The sequence below is a fragment of the Panthera tigris genome, chromosome C2 (genome assembly GCF_018350195.1).
Source record: "Panthera tigris isolate Pti1 chromosome C2, P.tigris_Pti1_mat1.1, whole genome shotgun sequence".
In the NCBI taxonomy this organism is placed as follows: Eukaryota; Metazoa; Chordata; class Mammalia; order Carnivora; family Felidae; genus Panthera; species Panthera tigris.
The window spans coordinates 146,613,722-146,633,806 of NC_056668.1; the positions used below are offsets into that span (position 1 = coordinate 146,613,722).

The following is a 20,085-nucleotide window of genomic DNA, read 5'->3' on the forward strand; positions in this document are numbered from 1 at the left end:
CAGGCTCTGAGCTGTCAGCACAGAGCCCGATGCGGGGCTCGAACCCACGAACCCACGAACCGTGAGATCATGCCCTGAGCCAGAGTCGGATGTGTAACCGACTGGGCCACCCAGGCGCCACACGCAGGGTTCTATCTTTGTCCGGAAAGGGAAATGGTCCAATTACATAAGCAGCTTCTACTGGCCAGTGGCCTGGGAGGGTAAAGGGAAGGGTTTCCACAGGGGCTCCTGACTTGTTCCGCTCTGCCTATAAAAGTCTCGGTCGTGGGTCCCTCTCTCACCTGACTCTGGGAAACAGCCAGTGAGGAGCTGGCTGGCCTTTCTGATCCTTCTCCCCCTGGAATCAGCTGCTAGAGCTGCCTTCTCAAAAAAAAAAAAAAAAAAAAAAAGACCTCAATGTGAATGAATACCCCCCCCCAGTCCCTTTTGAGCCATTTCTTTTGTAACAAAAGCCGCTTTTCAGGAATTTGAGCACCTCGGGAAGGAAGTCACGCAGTCTGGCATTCATCCGCCTCCCTTCGCAGGTAAAAATGGCAAAGACTGAAAGAACACTGAAGAGACAAGAAACCAAAGACTGCCTTCCCGCCCTCTCTCTAGATCGAACGTACCTCCTTTTTGTCTCATCAGAATTTAACACCACTTTCTAGAATTAATATCCTGTGTGTGTGTGTGTGTGTGTGTGTGTGTGTGTGGTCACAGGTCCTTACACCGTGAGGATGTTAGGAACGAAAGCCAGCTAAAGACCGGGGCTCCCAGGCAGCACGGGCCCCTACTTCTGGATGTCCGCGTGGGGCGTCCTTCCCGCGACTGGCGGGCCCTGTTACACAGTGAAGACACTGGCCTTGGCTGCTTGGTTTATCTTTGTTGGTTGAGATTTTTATGTGTTTTTAATAGTCCTTCATTAAACTAATGACCAGTTGACAACAGGGGCCTCGTGAACGCCTAATTGCTCAGCCCCAGCCTGTGTTGCTCCAAAATTGTTTTTAAGCGACTGGATGTTTCTGGTGGTGGATGGAGAAGCTGTGAGATCCTGCCCGGGACAAAGGGTGTTTGGGGGGTGGAAACAGAAAGATTCTAGATTGAGGGCTCTGGAAAAGCTTCTGCTAATGGGACCTCATGCTGGTCTTGTGTCTGAGCTTAGACCGGCTTTTCATTTTTGTTGGCAGGAAGCCGGTAAGCGGATCTGTGCCTGCTACCGGGACAGAGAGTGGTTCGTGGGGGGCAGAGACAGATGGGGTTGAGGACCATTCATCATGCTTCCTCTGGCTATCCTTTGAAACAGGATCAGTTACCATCATTCCCGTCGGCTTGCATCAGAGCTGGGATTTTTGGAAACCGAGAAACAGGCACTTTGGCGGTAATTGAGGCTAACCATTTGGTCACACAGATAAGGAGATGGCGATCCAGAGAGAGTAAATCACTCAAACGTAGCGAATATTGGCACAGCCGGAGTGTGGAAGCGGGTTCCAAGCATCTTAGTCTGGTGTTCTTTGGTTACGACGTACAGCCTGACGTTTCTGGTTTGTGTCCAGTTGAATAGAATGAATCCCTCCCTTGTCAGAGGCTGCCAAAGCAAGGACAGATGGACAGACGTTTCTTTTATTACATAATTGATGATGTGGAAATGTTGGGGTTCAGAGCAAACGGTCAAGAGAGAATTCTTGAGACATCTTCGGTGCAAAAAGGTGGTTTCATTAAAGCACAGGAACAGAACCCCTGGGCAGAAAGAGCTGCACTGGGGCTGTGAGGGGTGACTGACTGTCTAGTTTCAAGTGGGGAGGGGGTTAGGGATAGGAAAAGTCTCTAAGGAATTTTGGAAGCAAGGTTTCCAGGACCTTGAGGGGGCCAGCTGTTGTTAGGAAAATGTCATTTACTCCTGCCTACTAAAACTTTAGTCGTGAGACCCTTTAGATGTGTATCAGGGGCCATATGCTTGGAGGATGATTGCTAACATATATTTGGGGGTAGAGATAAAGGAAGTTTCCAAAGGCATTTTTATATGTTAAAGGAGACGTAGGATCCTGGAGGTCGGGATGTTGTGAAGCTAAGATTTGCCTTTTGCCCTTAGCAAAGTATCAACATCCAGGCAGCTGAGTCCCTAGAGGAAGGTCACTCTTCCTGTCTCAAAGGCCTGTCAGTGGCCTGTAGGTTGTCAGGAAATTTAATTTTTTCCCTTGCCTTTTTTTCCCCCACATCAATTAATAGTCTGTTGTTTTTTCCTGATTATAAAAGTAGGCACGTTCACTGTTTCACACAACAGATGGATGTAAAGAAAGCAAAAATCACCGATAGCCCCTGCATCCTGAGATACGCACTGTTGATGCTTTGTATACCCTTCCAGTCTTTTTAGTGAGCATACGTAGGCGTAGGGCTGCTTTTAAAAACAAAAACTGGGTCTTACTGTTCAAATAGTATCACATGTTTGCCTCTTTCACATTAAATTAACAATCTTCAGTAATCTCTATACTAGCAATCAAAGAAATGTACACTGTCCCTTTTTTGTGCTCAAAAACATGACGTTTGAGCTACAAAAATAAAAATTGAAAACAACTCACTACAAGGATAAAACCAAAAAGAAAATGTAACGGTTTTCTGCAAAATCATATTAGAGCAGTGCATTTTACTGCCTTCAGAATGTCATTTACCTCTGACCTATATTAATCTCCAGTAAGGCGATATTCTTTTTTAAATATCAGCTTTATTTAAGCATAATTCATGTACATTAAACTGCATCCATTTAAGTTCCTAAGACAGTGGGTTTTAACAGGTGTGTGCATAACCCTGAAAATCACGACAGGGAACATTTCCATCATCCCCAAGGGATTCTCTGTGTCCCTTTTCAGTCCCCACCCCAGCCAGGCTGTTCTGCTTTTGTTCACTACTGTTTACGTTTTCTAGAACTTTTATAATGGAGTTGTACAGTTATCTACTCTTCTGTGTGTGGTGTCAGAGATGCTTTATCAGGATTGGGTTTCATTAGCAGAGAACCAAAATAATAGCGGCTGACCGCCATAGAAGTGAATTTCTTTCTTATGTAAACATCCTCAATCCAAATGAAAGCTCCTTTCCACACAATCCTCAGGGAGCCAGGCTCCTAACAGCTCACAAGGATTGGCCCTTGTCTTCGTGTTTTGTTTTGTTTAAATTTTTTTTTAATGTTTATTCATTTTTGAAAGACAGAGACAGAGCACAAGCAGGGGTGGGATGGACAGGAAGGGGGAGACAGAATCCGAAGCAGGCTCCAGGCTCCGAGCTGTCAGCACAGAGCCCTACGTGGGGCTCGAACCCACGAACCGCAAGATCATGACCTGAGCCGAAGTCGGACGCTCAACCCACTGAGCCACCCAGGCGCCCCAGCTTGTCTTCATGTTTTAAAATGGTAACCAGAGGGGTGCCTGGGTGGCTCTGTCGGTTAAGCGTCCAACTCTTGGTTTCGGCCCAGGTCATCATCTAGTGGTTTGTGGGATCCAGCCCCGTGTCAGGCTCTGTGCTCTCTGTGCTGACAGTGTGGAGCCTGCTTGGGGTTCTCTCCCTCTCTCTCTCTGCCCCTCCTCGGCTTGCGTTCTCTCTCTGTCTCTCAAAATAAATAAACATTAAAAAAAAAAACAACAAACAAGGTGACCAGAGCTCTAGCCATCACATCTGCAGGAGGCAGATGGTTTCATGTGAATGAGCAGTACCTCATTGTGTGACTACACCTAGCTGCAAGGGATGTCGGGTCCCCTGGTTAGCCACGTATTTGCATCAAAGTCAGGGATGCTGTGACTCTGGAGGAGGAGAGTAGGTGGGGAGATAAACCCATAACCTGTGCCACAGCCACCTGACACACCCCTACTGCTGGGCGTGCAGGTTTCTTCCAGGGCTTTGGCTGTGATAAGCCATGCTGTGCTGCACGACCTCGTGCCTAGTGCCGGGGCCACTGCTGGGCCACTGCTGGATCCCGCTAGCCACGTGTGGCCATTTGCATTTACATTTGAATTCGTTAAAACTTAAAAAAAAAAAAAATAACGGTTCAAAGACTGCGGCCCCACACGAGTCTTTGGTGAGTCCCAGTGGCTCGTGGCTACCCGGTGGGGCGAGCAGATGTAAGGCATTTACATCACTGCAGAAATTTCTAAGGCCGCGTCTCAGGGGTGCCCAGCCTGGTGGGCTACGTGCGTGCGGGGTTGACACCTCAGCCAGGCCGCCCTACGCAGAGCCTAACCTGCCAGCCTTGCTAGGGGTAGGCCCACACTGTGCAGTCAGAGCTCTCCCTTAGGCCCAAAGCTCCGGTACCTGGCCTCAGGCAGAATCGGGTGGAGTGTTGGGGGTACGGGAAACAGTGACCGCTGCCTGCGTTTCACCGGAGCCCTGCGTCCTAGGTGGGGAGCGTGTTTGCATAGCCTGCGGGCGGCCTCGGCCGGCTTCTCCACTTTTATGTTCTTTGTGTGGGAGGCTCGGAGTGGAAGGAATCGAGTCCCATCCAACCCGCCCTGGCTCCGAATTGCAACGATGGCACTTCAGGGCGAATGATTGCCTCCGAGCGTTGCCACAACCCAGGAAATGGGGAAGGGCTTACGCGCGCCTGTCTTCTGAAAATCATGGTATTTTTAGCTCCAGAATAGTTTAAAGCAGATTTAAATGCACAGTGGATAATGATAACTTTCACAGCTGAGTGATCTCAGAGGACATCTGCTCGGATGCTATTCAAACACGATCTGACTGGCTCAGTGTGTTTATTTTTCTTTTGACAGTGATAAGTGGTGGAGGGGAGACAGTGAGGGTTTCAAGATCCATCATAAGGCGATTAAACTGGATCGGCGCCCAGGGTCCCCTTAGAAGGGAGGAGTTTACCCTGCCGTGGTCTCCTGCTCTTCCCCCCCCCCCCCCCCACCTTCTAAAGTGGGGAGGTCAGCCATCTGGGGGAAACTGAGGTGATCCTGACCTGTGTGCCCTGCGGGGAAGGGGGGGTCACAGAAGGGCCAAGAGGCCGGCTGCAGTCCCAGGCCTTGGACACCCTCATTTGCTTTTTCTCTGGGAGCAGTGACACAAAAGGTCAGAAGCATTGCTCTGGAGCTCAGGGCTCATCCAGTACAGCTCCTGCTTGGATGCTTCCAGTGACCGAGGGCTCACTCCTTTACCTCCAAGTCTTTTAGATTTAGTGAGGTCAGCTCTTCCTGTTAGAAAGTTTTTATCTTGAATCTGAGGTGGCCCCTCTGTGCCTTTCATTCACTGACCCCCCCAGCGGCCCAGTGTGATCTACCCCCTGGAGAGAACTCTGGGGCCAGGCTGCCTGGTCGGGCAGGTACCCACTGTGTGACCTTGGGGGAACTACTTCCCCTGTGTGTGGGTTTCCTCACCTCTCTCTTTGCATGATAATGGGACCCGCCTAGTAGGAATGTTGTGACGATTAAACCAGTTAATACTACAGGAAGCACTTAGAGGGTCGATAAGATTAAGTGTTGTTTTTGTTATTTCCTTCCATAAATCTTTTCTTCTCCTAAGCCTACCCTGTTTACTTCCTAAGCCTTCCTGAAGGCCAGAGAGGCACTCGCCTTTGACACCTGACTGGCTGCAGAGGGTTCCGGAAGGTCTCTGACCCTAGGTGGGGTGGGAGTGGCCGGGCCACGTTAGCCACACCCTGGAAGCAGTAATAAGGCCCAGGGAAGAGAGTGGGCCTGAGGGGCCGGACGTAGGGCCTGTCTTCCTGGGAAGCCGCTGAACCTCCCTGAGCCCGCCAGGGGGCTGGGTACACACGTGTGAGGGCTCCCCGGAGGGAGAGTGCCGGTGAGACTGTGTGCACAGGGGCCTCGCCGGGGGGCACTTCGTAAATAATCCCTCTCTCCTCTGTGTCTAGGAGCCCCCTGGTGGAAGGAAGCTGTTTTATCTCCTTCGATATATAGCCTCGTATTGTGGTCGGTCTGTCAAGTAACCCCCAGAATGGGTCCCATCGTGGCGAAGGGGGCACAGGAGACAGTCGAGGGGGCGTCGGAGAGCCATTTTAACACTCTAACCATCTGGGTCCTTGACATGTTGCCATGGTAACTTCAATAAAACCATTTGGCAGGCTCACCCGGCAGTTGGCCTCACGGCCTGGTGGTCAGTCCTCCCACAGGTCCCCAGGTGTCTCTTTGCTGCCTCAGCACTGTCCCACTTATCTGCAGCCCCAGGGCAGGCCACAGCTGTACCACCTTTCCTGGAGGGATGTCACCACCTTAGAAAGGCCTTGAAAGATCTTGTCTAAGCCCCGAATTTTGATACTGAGGCCAAGAAGGCTCAGAGAGGTGGAGTCATTTTCCCAAGGTCACACAGCAGAGTCAGAACCAGAGGCCATCTGGATATCTGTGCGTGTGCTTTTGGTGCCCCCCCATGGCTTGCTTAGTCCGGCTCCTCTGCCAGGAGGGGTGTCTGGGTCTGTCTGGACGCAGCCCTGGGTGTTCTTGCCATCCCCGGCTCGTCTTTGCACAGCGCCCCGCGTAAAAGGTTAGGGTGTTGTTTTGCCCCTCCGCACCTCAGGGCTCCTCTCACACTGCCTGTCCCCTCCTCTCTTCCGGATGCTGCCAGACCCTAGAGTGTGCCACGCCAGGAACCGCCCACGTCCTGCGTCAGTGAGCGCACACAGTGGTACTTGGGGAGAGATGGCTGCCGTCGGGGCCTCACGAAGCCTGCAGTTCACATTGCCTGTGTGGCCGGAAGGGGTTGGGAGGCTTTTGCAGGGTCCGGACAGAAGTCGGTAGCTTTTGAAAACCTGAGCGCTCTGCAGAAGACCCGATTCCTCGTCAGCTCTACCTGCAGCTGTAGGAAGCGGGGTCTAAATGGAGTCGGGCCTCTGTAGGGCGAGACCGACCCCCCTGGAAGCTGCTTGGTTGCTCTGTCCCAACAGCTCATAACCTCCCGGGGAGGCTCTCGAGAACACAGAAAGTGCGAATTCATCTAAAACCTGCACGTGTTCCTGTCGGGTCTCTGATCTTTTTATAACATTTTTTTTATTGTTTATTTTTGAGCGAGCGCGAGAGAGAGTGCGAGCAGGGGAGGGGCAGAGAGAGGGAGACACAGAATCTGAAGCAGGTTCCAGGCTCTGAGCTGTCAGCACAGAGTCTGACATGGGGCTCGAACTCATGGGCTGTGAGATCATGACCCAAGCTGAAGTCAGTCGCTTAACGGACTGAGCCACCCAAGCGCCCTGTGTCAACTTTTTAAAAAAAATGTTTATTTATTTTCGAGAGAGAGACGGGGACAGAGGATCCGAAGCAGGCTCTGTGCTGCCAGCACAGACCCCAATGAGGGGCTCGGTCTGATGAACCGCGAGATCATGACCTGAGCCAAAGTCGGATGCTTAACTGACTGAGCCAGCCAGGGCCCCTATCGTCAACTCTTTGAGGACAGGCTTTGGGCCGCATTCTGTCTTTGCAGCTCCTCCCTGGGGGCGCCCTCAGCCCCCACGTCCTCCGCCACCAGGGCCCGCCCCCACACGGCATGCTTAATACACATGGGTTGAAAGGAAAATCAGATTTTCGGTACCTCTTGCAGAACATCACTTTCTGCCCAGGTTATAATTATCGTCGCGCGTTTCGTTGTCCCATTAGGCCAGAGGTAGGCAAACTTTTTCTGTAAGGGCCACACAGGAAATGTTGTGGGCTTTGGGGCCCCTATGGTCTGTGTCGCAACTACTCAAATCTGTTGTTAACAGCGCCAGGGCAACCACAGGTGGTACACAAATAAGCAGGGGTGCCTGGCTTCCAGTACGACATTATTTACACAAACATGCAGATGGCCCTTCGTTTGCTGACCCCTGGACCAGATTATCCGCTCCTGGAGAGGCAGGTCTGTGTCTCATCTGCCTTGTGTGGGGCGAGTTCATGCAAGAGCGGGGGCCCCACGAGTGCTTGTGTAGGGATAATTGCATGAGGCAAAAGGCTGAAACTTGACCGGCACATACGTAGACCTACGGACCCAGCAACTCCGCTGCTGGGTACACACCCAACCGAAACGCCCGCCAAGGGATATGGTCACCAAGGGATATGTGCCAGCGTGGCCACAGCAGCACCATTTGCCGTGGCCCCAAACTGGGAACTACTCCAGTGCCAAGGGTGGCTCAGTCGGTTAAGCATCTGACTTCGGCTCAGGTCGTGATCTCACGGTCCGTGAGTTCAAGCCCCGCGTCGGGCTCTGGGCTGACGGCTCGGAGCCTGGAGCCTGCTTCGGGTTCTGTGTCTCCCTCTCTCCCTGCCCCTCCCCTGCTCATGCTCTGTCTCTCTCTCTGTCTCTCAAAAATGAATAAACATTTAAAAAAATTTAAAACAAACTGCACTGTATTCACACAGTGGAGTGCAGTACAGCAATGAAAATCAGTGTACTGTAGGTAAAAATACAGCTAAATCTCACAAACATGATGTCCAACTGAGACAAAGACACAAATGGTTACATACTGTGCGGCTCTTTTCACATAAAATTTCAAGACAGGTAAAGCAAATCTATGCCGGTAGAAGCCAGGAGACTGGCTACCTTTTGGGGGTGCCGACTGGAAGAGGGTGTGGGGGTGGCATTCTGGGGCACTGGTTCCGTTCTGTTTCTGGATCAGGGTTCCGGTTACAAGGCGGTGTTTGGTTTGGGAGCATATCATCGAGCCGTGTGCTTGTGACCCGCATACCTTCCCGTATGACCGTTCGAGCTGAATAAGGCATTTGGAAACAAAAAAGACAAAAAGTCAGTTTGTGCAAACAGTGTTTAGCCAGAGACTACGAGCAACCGTTCTAGCTCTCTGGCCGATGTTCCTCAGCTGCTGTCTCCTACTAACCCCAGACCCGGGCTCTTGGTCCTACGAACGGAGCACAGAAGGCTGGTCCCTCCTTTCGTCTTTGACAGTCAGGGCACAGGAGCCGACGCTGGGGACGCTGGGGCGGAGCGTTCCGACCGCGGGCCGGGGGCCCCTGCCTCCGCCTCTGCCCCCACCTTCCCAGCCCCCTTGTCTGCGGCGGGTGTGTGACGGGCATGCCCCGGCTTCCCCGATTCCTTCCAGAACATCGTAGCCGTGGGCGCCGGGTTCTGCGATGGCCTCCACAGCGGAGACAACACCAAAGCGGCCGTCATCCGCCTGGGGCTCATGGAGATGATCGCTTTCGCCAAGATCTTCTGCAAGGGCCAGGTGTCCACGGCCACCTTCCTGGAGAGCTGCGGCGTGGCCGACCTGATCACCACCTGCTACGGAGGCCGGAACCGCAGGGTGGCCGAGGCATTTGCCAGAACCGGGAAGGTAGCCCCTGGCCTGCCCTCGCCCACCCCTCCTCCCTCACTTGAGACTCTTGGGCCGGGGCGAGCCACAGTGCAGCGGAGATAGAGCCCAGCATTTGTCATTTGCTGGGCGTGTCCTGCCCGTGCCTGTCTCCTTTCCCTTAAGAGTACTGAGGCCTTAGCCCTGTAGCTTGTAGGTCTCTCTTTCCTTGGCTCGTAGGGGGGGATCGCAGCTCCCTTCCCCAGCTCACCTCTTGAAAGAAGGGATTCTCTAGGCTTTACCATAGCGTTTGCATCCTTGTTTTTAAGACCATTGAAGAGTTGGAGAAAGACATGCTGAACGGACAGAAGCTCCAGGGACCTCAGACTTCTGCTGAAGTGTACCGGATCCTGAAACAGAAGGGGCTGATCGACAAGTAAGTACCCCGCAATGTCCCTGTGACCAGAGGGGGGCCACCCCCTGCTTCCCTCCTGACCGCCAGCCCGGCCGGCGCGCACGGGCACAGCTGCTTGACAGGTGCGTGCAGAACCCCCCTGGATTAGTTCCGTCCTTAGAGTGACGCGAACTTCTTCCTGCCCTGGAAAGGAGCGCTGACACGGACCCGGGCCCCACCTCAGGGAGCAGAACTCAATTCTGTGAAGCTCGTTACAAAACATGAAGTTTGACGTTCTGCTTTTTCCTGCAGGATGTTTGCCAAGAGCCCCGTGTCCTAGGTTTTAAATTAAAAAGAAAATGTTATAAACAGATGTAGTCTTGAGGGGCGCCTCGGGGGGGCTCAGTCCATTGAGCATCCGGCTCTTGATGTTGGCTCAGGTCATGATCTTACGGGTCTGTGAGTCTGAGCCCCGCGTTGGGCTCTGTGCTCATGGTGTAGAACCTGCTTGGGATTCTCCTCTCTCTCTGCTCTTCCTCCCTCTCTCTCTCAGAATGAATAAATAAGATTAAAAAAAAAAAAGATACAGTGTTGTTAATAAAATGCCAAACAACTGAGAAGAGAAGAAAGTGGAGGTTACTCCGGAATTCTACCCCTAGAAGTGCCCTGTGTTAAGGCCTGGTGAGCAGCTTTGCAGTCGCTGGGTCCTCTGTGACCCTTCCGAGCTGCGAAACTATTCAAGGTGGGCTTGAATTTGCCGCTCCATTTGCCACTCGATCGAGGCAGTAAATCCTATAGCACCACAAAAGCTGCCCCCCTCTCCGTGGCCGCCCTGTGGCCTACCTGCCACGCAGCCCTTTATCTTGCTGGTTGGCTGAACCTTCATCCCTAACCAGGATGCCAGCTGATATTAGACACCATCTAATAACTGCGCACATGGACGTACGTACGCGCATATTCTGTGTATCCTGAACTCTTCGGGAGGGAGGGGGGAGGCCTGGTCGCCCGGAAGAGGAGGGGGCCGGGCAACGGTGAGGCTGCCAATCGTGGCCAATCTGGAGCACACGCTTCTCGCTGAGCCGGTGGTGGTTACGGACGTGCGTGCTGGTGTGTTTCCTTCATCCTCTTCATCCAGTCCGGATATCTGCTGTTCCCGACCACACACCGTTCCCTCCCCTACGCCCAGCTGTCCTCTCTGGACCAGTACAAACTGAGCAGCCTTCGCGCTCCCCACGAACAAGTGGAAATGAAGGAGGACAGGGCATTGGTCTTCCTTCTTTAATTTGCATTTTAGTTCTCTGAAATGGCTTTTCAGAGCGGCCCGGCAGGGTTGGAAGTCACAAACAGGCCTCCGGAGGTGGAGAATTACCTTTAAATCGCGACTAAAAGGAAGATCCCTCCTCCGATGTGCCCGGGTTTTCCTTACGTACTTAACTGCACACAGTAGTGTGTTTGTGGCGGGTCCACTTTGATGACCGTTAAGTATTTATCAGGAATTTTTTTAAGTCTTAGGAAAATACTTGGCTGTTGGCGGATGATGATTATCTCCCAGTCACGGTTTTAAAGTGGCATCTGTGTGCTACCGTGGGGTGTATTGGATGGGACCCTATCATTGGACGAGTTGGCCGGGGTTACGTAGGGAATGGAACTGGCATTCTGGGATCAGTACCTGCCTGTTTGAAAAAGCAGGTGTAATCAAGCAGGCGACACTCACCTCTGAGCGGATGCCCCTCCCCTGTCCTGTCCCATTTTCGTTCTTCTGATTAGAAACTGAACAGGCCTGAGCCTGGGCTTAATGAGGTTGCTGCCGGGTTCTAGGGCACAGCACGCTCCCCCCAGGCCGCAGTGCAGATCCTGTGGGGCCCTCCCTTCCCCTACACCGCCTCCCAGAGCCGCTCAGGCCGAGCCTCCCTTCTGCTCTCTGCCCTCGACATCACCTCTTACCTTGATTTTTTTTCCCTTTTTCATCCCAGCCATCACCACCTGGGTCTTCCTCCCTTTCCTTCTCCTCTCCCTTCTCTTCTCCGTGGCTACAGAAACAGCAGTGAGCCGGAGGGCAGCATTTAAGGCCCCCTTGTGGCTTACGAGCCAGGTGGTCTTGGGTAGGTCATATTTTTATCTGTCCTGTGCCCCAGTTTTCATTATCCACCGAATGGAACCGGTGGACCTGTGATTGCCACGGTGCCTTCTCCCTGGAGTGTTCACATTCACAAGCTTCCTGCACATCCAGAGCGAGTCCTTTAGGTTGGCATTTGGGGCAGCCTCTCAGTCGTGTTCCAGCTGTACTTTCTAACCGTCCTGTTAACCCCTACGACCCCTTCTTCACTTGAAGCAGACCTCCCTCTGCCCCAGACACCTCCTTCTCGGACTTCTGTGTGCGTCTGTCCTCCTGCTGTCTGCTCTGCCTGGACGGCCCTCCTCGACGTCCACGTCAGCCCTGACCATCCTCGGGGTGGCCCGGGTCTGTCCTCGGAGAAGCCTTCATCCACATCCTCCAGACACAAATAACTTTCCCCGCTTTGAACATATTGTTTACACCGGCGGCCAGCAAACTTGTTGTGCAAAGAACCACATAACAAATATTTAGTCTTTGCAGCTTGCATATAGCTCTCTGTCATATATCCTTTTTTTTTCCTTTTACGCCCTTTGAAACATGTAAGAATCGTACTTAGCTTGCGGGCAGTACAAAACAGGCCACAGAGCAGACTGGCTTCTCAGGCTGTGACTTGCGGGCCCCAGGTGTAGACCGTACCTCTGCTCGTGCTGTGGGCTTATTACATAAATGTACAGTTTCACTTTCTTTCTTCAGATTTGGAGGGGGGGCAGGGAGCACATGCTCTTGTTAAAAAAAAGAAATGTGATGCTTTTTGAAAAAAATGTATTTAGAGAGGGAGAGAGAGAATGTGCACACACAAGTCGGGGAGGGCCGGAGAGAGCGGGAGAGACAGAATCCCAAGCAGGCTCCCTGCTCTCACACGGAACCCGATGCAGGGCCTGACCCCGTGAGGTCATGACCTGAGTGGAAACCAAGAGTCGGACACTTACCGACTGAGTCACCCAGGCTCCCCAAGCATCTGACTCTTTTTTTTTCTCGTTTTCCTTTTTTTTATTTCATTGGATTTAATTCTTTTTTTTTTAAATATAATTCACAAATTGGCCAACATACAGTGTGTAAAGTGTGCTCTTGGTTTGTGGGGGTAGATTCCCGTGGTTCCTCGTTTCCATACAACACCCAGTGCTCATCCCAACAAGTGCCCTCCTCAATGCCCATCACCCACTTTCCCCTCTCCCCCACCCCCTATCCACCCTCAGTTTGTTCTCTGTATTCAAGAGTCTCCTATGACTTGCCTCCCTCCCTCTCTGTTGGTAACTATTTTTTTCCCTTCCCCCATGGTCTTCTGTTCAGTTTCTCAAGATCCACATATGAGTGAAAACATATGGTATCTGTCCTTCTCTGACTGGCTTATTTCACTGTGCATAATACAGCATCTGACTCTTAATTTCAGCTCAGGTCATGATCCCAGGGTTGTGGGATTGAACTCTGTGCTGAGCCTGGAGCCTGCTTAGAATTCTCTCTCCCTCTCCCTCTGCACCTCCCCTGCAGGCTCGCTCGCTCTCTCTCTCTCTCTCTCTCTCTCTCTCCTCTCTCTCTCTTTCAAATAAAACTTAAAGAAAGCCAAATTCTGGAACAAGGCACACAGTGAAAAGTGGCTCTTGATCCCCACCTTAGCCGCAGGCACTCTCTGAGTTTTTAGTATCTGCTTCCGTTTCTGTAATGGGTGTGCTGTGCTCCTCGTTCGGCTCTGTCCCTTGCTTTTCTTCACGTTAGGATATGATTTGAAGATCGTGCCCCATCCACACCTATACATCTCATTTAATGGCTGCAGAACAACCCACTGTGTGGGAGAACCACGGTTTATTTAACCTGTCTCCCCTGGATACATAGTAAAGTTGTCTGGGTTTTTCTTCTGCTGTCAGCTTGGCTTTATTAAATTTCCTGTGTGTGCATCTTTGTGAGCATGTGTGAGTGTAACGCGTTTGTATTCGTTTGTGAGGGCTGCCGTTACACAATCCCACAGACCGTGAGGCTTATGCAGCAGAAATTCGTTTTCTCACAGTTCTGGAGGTTTAAGATCAAGGTGTCTGCAGGTGCCTTCCTCGGAGGCCTCTCTTCTTGGCTTGTAAATGGCCATCTTCCCCCTGTGTCTTCACATGGTCTTCCCTCTGTCCATGTGTGAGTCCTAATCTCATTTTTTCATAAGGACACCAGCCATACTGGTTTAGGGCCCACACTTATGAACCCCGTTTAACTTAATTACCTTCTCATGGGCCCTCTCTCCAAATATAGGTACTGGGGATTGGGGTTTCGTTGGATGAACTTGGGGACTGTAAGCACAATTCAGGCCAGAACAGTGTTGTAAGCTCCTTGATGGCTGGGGCCTTATTTGTTTTTTATTGTTTTTAAATGTTTTATTTATTTTTGAGAGAGAGAGAGAATACAAGTGGGGCAGGGGCAGAGAGAGAAAGGAACAGAGGATCTGATGCAGGCTCCATGCTGACAGCAGACAGCCTGATGAGGGGCTCAACATGGCGAACCGTGAGATCATGACCTGAGCCGAAGTTAGACACATAACCGACCCAGCCACCTAGGCATCTTTTTTTTTTTTTCTTTTTTAAAGTTTTTTTAATTTAAGTGATCTCTATACCCAGTGTGGGGTTTGAACTCAATGACCCTGAGATCAGGAGCCAGCCAGGCGCCCCAGGGCCTGATTTATAACACCTTACAGCCTGCACCTGGCTGAAGCCTGACGCTTTGTAAGCCCTCAGTATCCATTAGTGGGATGGCTGATTGATCGGCTTATGTCGATATTTTTCTGTGAAATATTGTCTTTTGCCCTCCTTTCACCTCTAACCTCGTTTAGAGAGTTCCCCAGATGGATCTAATTGGCCTTGTAGCGTTTTCTGTTATAGAAAATAGCATTTAGACGGTCAGTATGGCCGAGGGGTTGAATGTTGGCTCCAGAGTCAGAAACTGTGCCTCAGTTTCCTTGTCTATGAAATGGGGATAATGTTATTATCCACCTCACAAGGTGGTTGTGAGAATTAAAGAAGTTACTTGTCCATAGAAATTCTTTCCCCCATACTCCATATATCTTGTTAACATCCCATCTACATAATCCATTTTGGAAGGTGCTGGTGGTGAAACTCAGGGGTACTTTTGGCTGCAAGAGCAATGCCCAGTTAAAAACGCCTCGAACATGGGGCACCTGGGTGGCACAGTCGATTAGGTGTCTTTGGTTCAGGTCATGATCTCATGGTCCATGAGCTTGAGCCTCGTATCAGGCTCTGTGCTGAGAACTCAGAGCCTGGAGCCTGCTTGGGATTCTGGTCTCCCTCTCTCCCTGCCCCTCCCCTGCTCACACACACACACACACACACACACACACTATCTCTCTCTCTCTCTCTCTCTCTCTCTCTCTCTCTCAAACATAAAAAAAATTTTTTTTTTAAATGCCTCAAACAATAGATCTATTTTCCTCATAGAACAAGGATTTTGGAGGTGGACGTTATTGGTGTTGGCACAGTGCCTTAAGATTAGAATCTCAGTAAACAGAGGAACACAGGGGAAAGGAGGGAAAAAATAAGATAAAAACAGGGAGACAAGCCATAAGAGACTCTTAAATACAGAGAACACACTGAGGGTGGATGGGGGTGGGCGGATGGGCTAGATGGGTGATGAGCATCAGGAGGGCACTTGTTGGGATGAGCACTGGGTGTTATATGTGGGGGATGAGTCCCTGGGTTCTATTCCTGAAACCATCATTACTCTATATGTTAACCAACTTGGATTTAAATGAAAAAAGATTAGAATCTCAGTGATTCCATCGGCTTTCTCTCAAAAGCTCAAGATGGCAGCAGCAGTTTCATGCCTCACACACTCACACAGCTGCACTCAGAGACCCAGGGCAGATGCAGTCCTGGGGCGCAGAGTTTCCCTCCAGTGCCTCTCGAGGAGAGGAGTGCCTTCCCCAGAAGCCCTTCGCAGACGTGTTGTCTTGCTCGCTAGAACTTGCTTCATTGACTAATTCTAGGAGAAGGAAAGGCTGGGAAAGTGAGCACTAGGCTACTGGCAACGTTGGTAAAGAGAGAAGGGGGTTGGGAATGGCTTTGGGTGGCCACTCGTCACCTGCCCCCGTGCTTTGGGGACGCACAGTTTCTCATCATAGGGACGGCAAGACTAAGCCGCGGAAAGAAAAAAGGGGCAAAAATCTGCCGGCTCTAACTCCCGTTTGCAGTAGTTCATTCAGTAAACACTCGCTGAGCACCTGAGTAGCCCCTCGCCACCAACCGTGCACTGAGGATGCAGAGGTGAACGAAAGAGACTGGGGCTCTGTCCTCTGGGAGCTTGCTAGGACGCGGTGGCCATCTTGTGACTGTGTGTAGAAGCTGTCACTTACTGCATACCCACCGTGCACACTGCACACATTAAACAGAAGTCACGTAAGACAACAGGTCCGGCCCCATATCACATTGCAAACAGGGCGAGAGGGGTTGTGAAACTTGCCTAGAGCTCCTAGGCTACGGAGTCAGATTTGACTCCAAAAAAAATAACAAAAACATTCTGTGCCAGTGATAGACGTATGACCTATCAGAGCTGTTTGCTCTTCTTAAATTAAGTTGTCATTAAAGGATTCCAGCTAGATCATTTTCAGAATGGCCTTTAAGACTCTATTGATTCTGTCAAACTCACTTTGGGCTGTGAGTGTGTGTGTGTGTGTGTGTGTGTGTGTGTGTGTGTGTGATTGAAATTAACTGCTTCAAGCCTGATTGAAATTAACTGTTACTTCCTTAGTGATATCTGCCGTTAAAAAAAAATCCTTGCTGAGGGGCTCCTGGCTGGCTCAGTTGGAAAAGCGTCCGACTCTTGATCTCGGGGTTGATCTCTTCAAGCCCCATGTTGGGTGTAAAGATTACTTAAATAAATAAACTTAAAAAAAAAAATACTGGTATGCCTGGGTGGCTCAGTCAGTTAAGCATCCGACTCTTGATTTCGGCTCAGGTCACGATCTCCTGGTTTGTGGGATTGAGTCCCGCGTTGGGCTCTACTCTGACAGTGTGGAGCCTGCTTGGGATTCCTCTCTCTCTCTCTCTCTCTCTCTCTTTCAAAAATAAAAAAATAAACATTAAAAAAATAAAATAAATTAAAAAATACTTGCTGAGCCAGCTGTACCCTGGGGATAATGCGGTCTTTTCTCACAGTGGTTTATTAGCACAAACCTTTATACCCTCGGCCATTTCAAACCTTCCTTTGTATTTGTGTTCACAGCGCCGGCTTCCAACTTGAGATCAGTGCTTTGCTAATTGTGGGTGCCCACGTTGATTTTTGCAGGAGTGTTCCAGGCCTGAACTATTTCTGGTAACGTGTGGGCTGCCTCATCTCTGTCCTTGGGTGATCCCCTTTGGAGAAGGGAGAGCAGTACCTCCTTGCAAGTTAAAATTTATTCTCCCGCCTTTTAACACAGTGACAGAAACTTGGACTCGCTCCAGACTTGACCAAGAGCCTGAGCTGCACGTAAATGACCACAGATGGCCCTTGCGAGGATGACCATGACTCCTCTGTGGACCGTGCATTCCAAACAAGTCGGCAGAGGGTGGTCTGGGTCGTACTGACGAGAGCCGCAGTGCAGAGGCTCTCTGCCGACCAAGTAACGAATGTGGAAGGCGTTCACTGTGTTGTCCAGAGAAGCACGCCTGCCTGCGATCTGTTAGGCAGGAAAGGAGGACGACTTTGTTCAGGGGGGTAAGCCAGATGGCCTAATTTGTCTTTTCACATTCTTTTCTCCCAACCAGGTTCCCGTTGTTTACAGCCGTGTATCAGATCTGCTACGAAGGCAAACCCGTGCAAGAGATGTTGTCTTGTCTCCAGAGCCATCCAGAGCACGTATAAAGTGGCTCGTGCGGTGTGCTGGGGACCGTGCTGCCTTTCTTGATCAGTCTTTTTCGTTCAAATGGAAACTGGGACTTGGCAATACGACGTGCGCTTGACCCTAATCCCATCATGAGTGTGTGTATGAATTTTTACCGGTTGGTGTTTGAATTGCCAGAAGCAGTTCGGCGGCTAAGATGTGTTGGGCCACAACTAGACACACGGGTGAACGTGCGTGTCTGTGTTCATTTCTCATGCCGTGGATGTTTCTATGAACCAAAATTAAAGGTCCTTTTTAAAAATTACTTTTGAAAATTTCCCACCGTGGTGGCTTTGCAGATGGGAACTATCTCAGCTAAATTTGTTTACATTGTATCCATATGCATTTGAGTGAAGGGATTTTGGTTTTTTTCCTCATCATCTTCATGTTAAGACCGAACCAGCATTAACATGGTAGAATGGAGGAGTGAGCGTGTTCAAAGATCAACATACTGTAACTCAAACTCTAGCTCAAAGCCAGCACAGTTAACTACTTCGATTGTGGGTTGATTTTCTTTTGACAATGAGATACTTCTGATGAGGTGATCCACGTAATGTGTCTCCCCCTTGCTGCAGTTCTCTGCATTTTTAGCCCCTTTTCTCTTCACTGGCTGCCAGGATGTGCTTCCTTTCGTAAAGGCTTAGCAGTGGCGGAAGGCAGAAAATGCATCCGGGATTTTCCTGCTGTGACTGACACGTTCTTCTGATTAATGACCCTTGTTTGATGCTTTTTGTTTGGCAGACCTTTGTGCAAACATTTCCTCTAAGCCTCACAGATCCACTGAGAGGGGGCTTCTGTTATTCGTCTTTTGAGTTGCAGTCCTGTGCCCTGGTCACCTGGCGAGTGGGGGCCGAGCTGGGAGTCAAGTCCAGCGTCCCCCCCCCCCCCACCACCCCAGCAAGGTGCCCAGACCTCAGGCATCACCGGGCTGGAAGACCTCCAGCTAATTGGTTGTGGCAGATGCCATGTGCAGCCTTTGCTGAGATTCTAGCAGGGCTTTCTGCCGCTGACATTCGCGTGGGGCGCTGTCTAGATGCATGCCACTCAAAGCGCAGTCCTCATCCCATCAGCTTCACTTGGAGCCCCTTAGAAATGCAGGTTCCCAGGCCCCGCCCCAGGCACTGAAGCGGGGTAAGGTATCTATGCTTCAGTCTGCCTTCCCTGGGTTTCTGATGCTCACTACAATTTGAGAACCACTACTTGAGAAATCCCACCCAGATCGGCACTTCTCAAACCACGCTCCACGGGAAATGAGCGTCCTGGGATCGCGGGTTGTTCAGGAGTTCCCTGGCAAGGTCAAGCGTGTTTGGGGAAAGCTGCCTGTGCACATCCCTCTTGAAGGTGGAGAATGCATGTCAGTGTGTCAGCGGAACTTCTCTAACCCGGCAGGTCTCGAACACATTCTAGACTATGGAGCTGTTTTCGGCAAAGAAACTTGCCGAGTTTTCAAGGGAACGCTGTTCGAGGCTGAGGTGACCTGAGGACAGCCCCAGTATACCCTTCACTCCCTGCAGAAGTTAGGATGAATAGCCACCTACCTGTGGTGGTGTTAGCCCCGAGCTTTTACAGTTCAGGCCTGCCGTGACTCTTGGATGAAACTTTATTTAAGGTGACACTGTCAGTACAACAGGTAGATGTCAACCTCGCTGAAACGCACATTATGTCAAATAAGTGCTTTTAATTCTAGAATTAGAATGGGAATCACTGTATCTTCTCAAATGAGACTGATTTCAGGATAGCATTATAGTTACCGTACATAGCACTTGGTAAGTGTTAAGGGAACATATGAATGTCACTTACAGATTCATGGATTTTCAGTCACTTTGTAGGATTTTGACTTTTTTTTTTTTTTTTTCTTTCAGTTTGGGACTTTTTCCCTTCTATACCTGAAATGACCGTAGGATAGATTTTTGTGGGACTTTTAAAAACTCAATCCAAAACATTTTGGGGGGCATTTTAAATCCCTATACACAGAAGTATATGAAAGCACACAAAATCTACAAATGTTATTGATTTTAGTGCCACTGTTAAGTCAATCAATTATTGCTTGTCTCATGATTACTCTTTTTTAAAATTTGTACATAGGTAACAAAGAGTTACTTTTTAAGATACGTAAAGGGCTGTAAGCTAATTGTGGTGTCTATTAAGTAGGATAATTAGATGTGAGGAGTTAGGATTTTGTCTTACGTATATTCTCATCTGCATTTGGCTTCCTAATCTGGGTTTTGTACTTGATAATTTTTTTCTTTACGAATGTTCTCTCACTGATCTGAAGTCTGCTGACTGTACCTCTTGAACATACTTACAATATTCTGCACATTATGGAAAAAGACAAATTTTATAAGTTTGTGCTCTGCTAACTAGATATTTATTACTCTACGAGTTATCTATTTTTGTAACCACCTGTGGTCCATCATTTATTTTAATTCTCATTTCTTACTAATTATGGTAATAGGGAGGGAGACATCTAGAAGAAAAGCTTAATTTGTTCAGCCAATCTGTGAATGTAAAAACTACACTGTTGCCTTGCTATA

At 50.0% G+C, this 20,085-nt stretch overlaps 1 protein-coding gene across 1 annotated transcript in view; it reads left to right on the forward strand.

Annotated features, from left to right (window-relative positions):
- GPD1L (glycerol-3-phosphate dehydrogenase 1 like) overlaps positions 1-19,793 on the forward strand; it is a 56,378-nt gene extending 36,585 nt beyond the window's left edge. Inside the window, exons 6-8 of the mRNA XM_042998998.1 lie at positions 8,999-9,232; positions 9,520-9,626; positions 17,436-19,793. Coding sequence (XP_042854932.1) covers positions 8,999-9,232; positions 9,520-9,626; positions 17,436-17,532 — 438 coding nt within the window. The 3' untranslated portion in view covers positions 17,533-19,793. The remainder of the gene's footprint in view (positions 1-8,998; positions 9,233-9,519; positions 9,627-17,435) is intronic.
- The last annotated feature ends 292 nt before the right edge of the window (positions 19,794-20,085 follow it).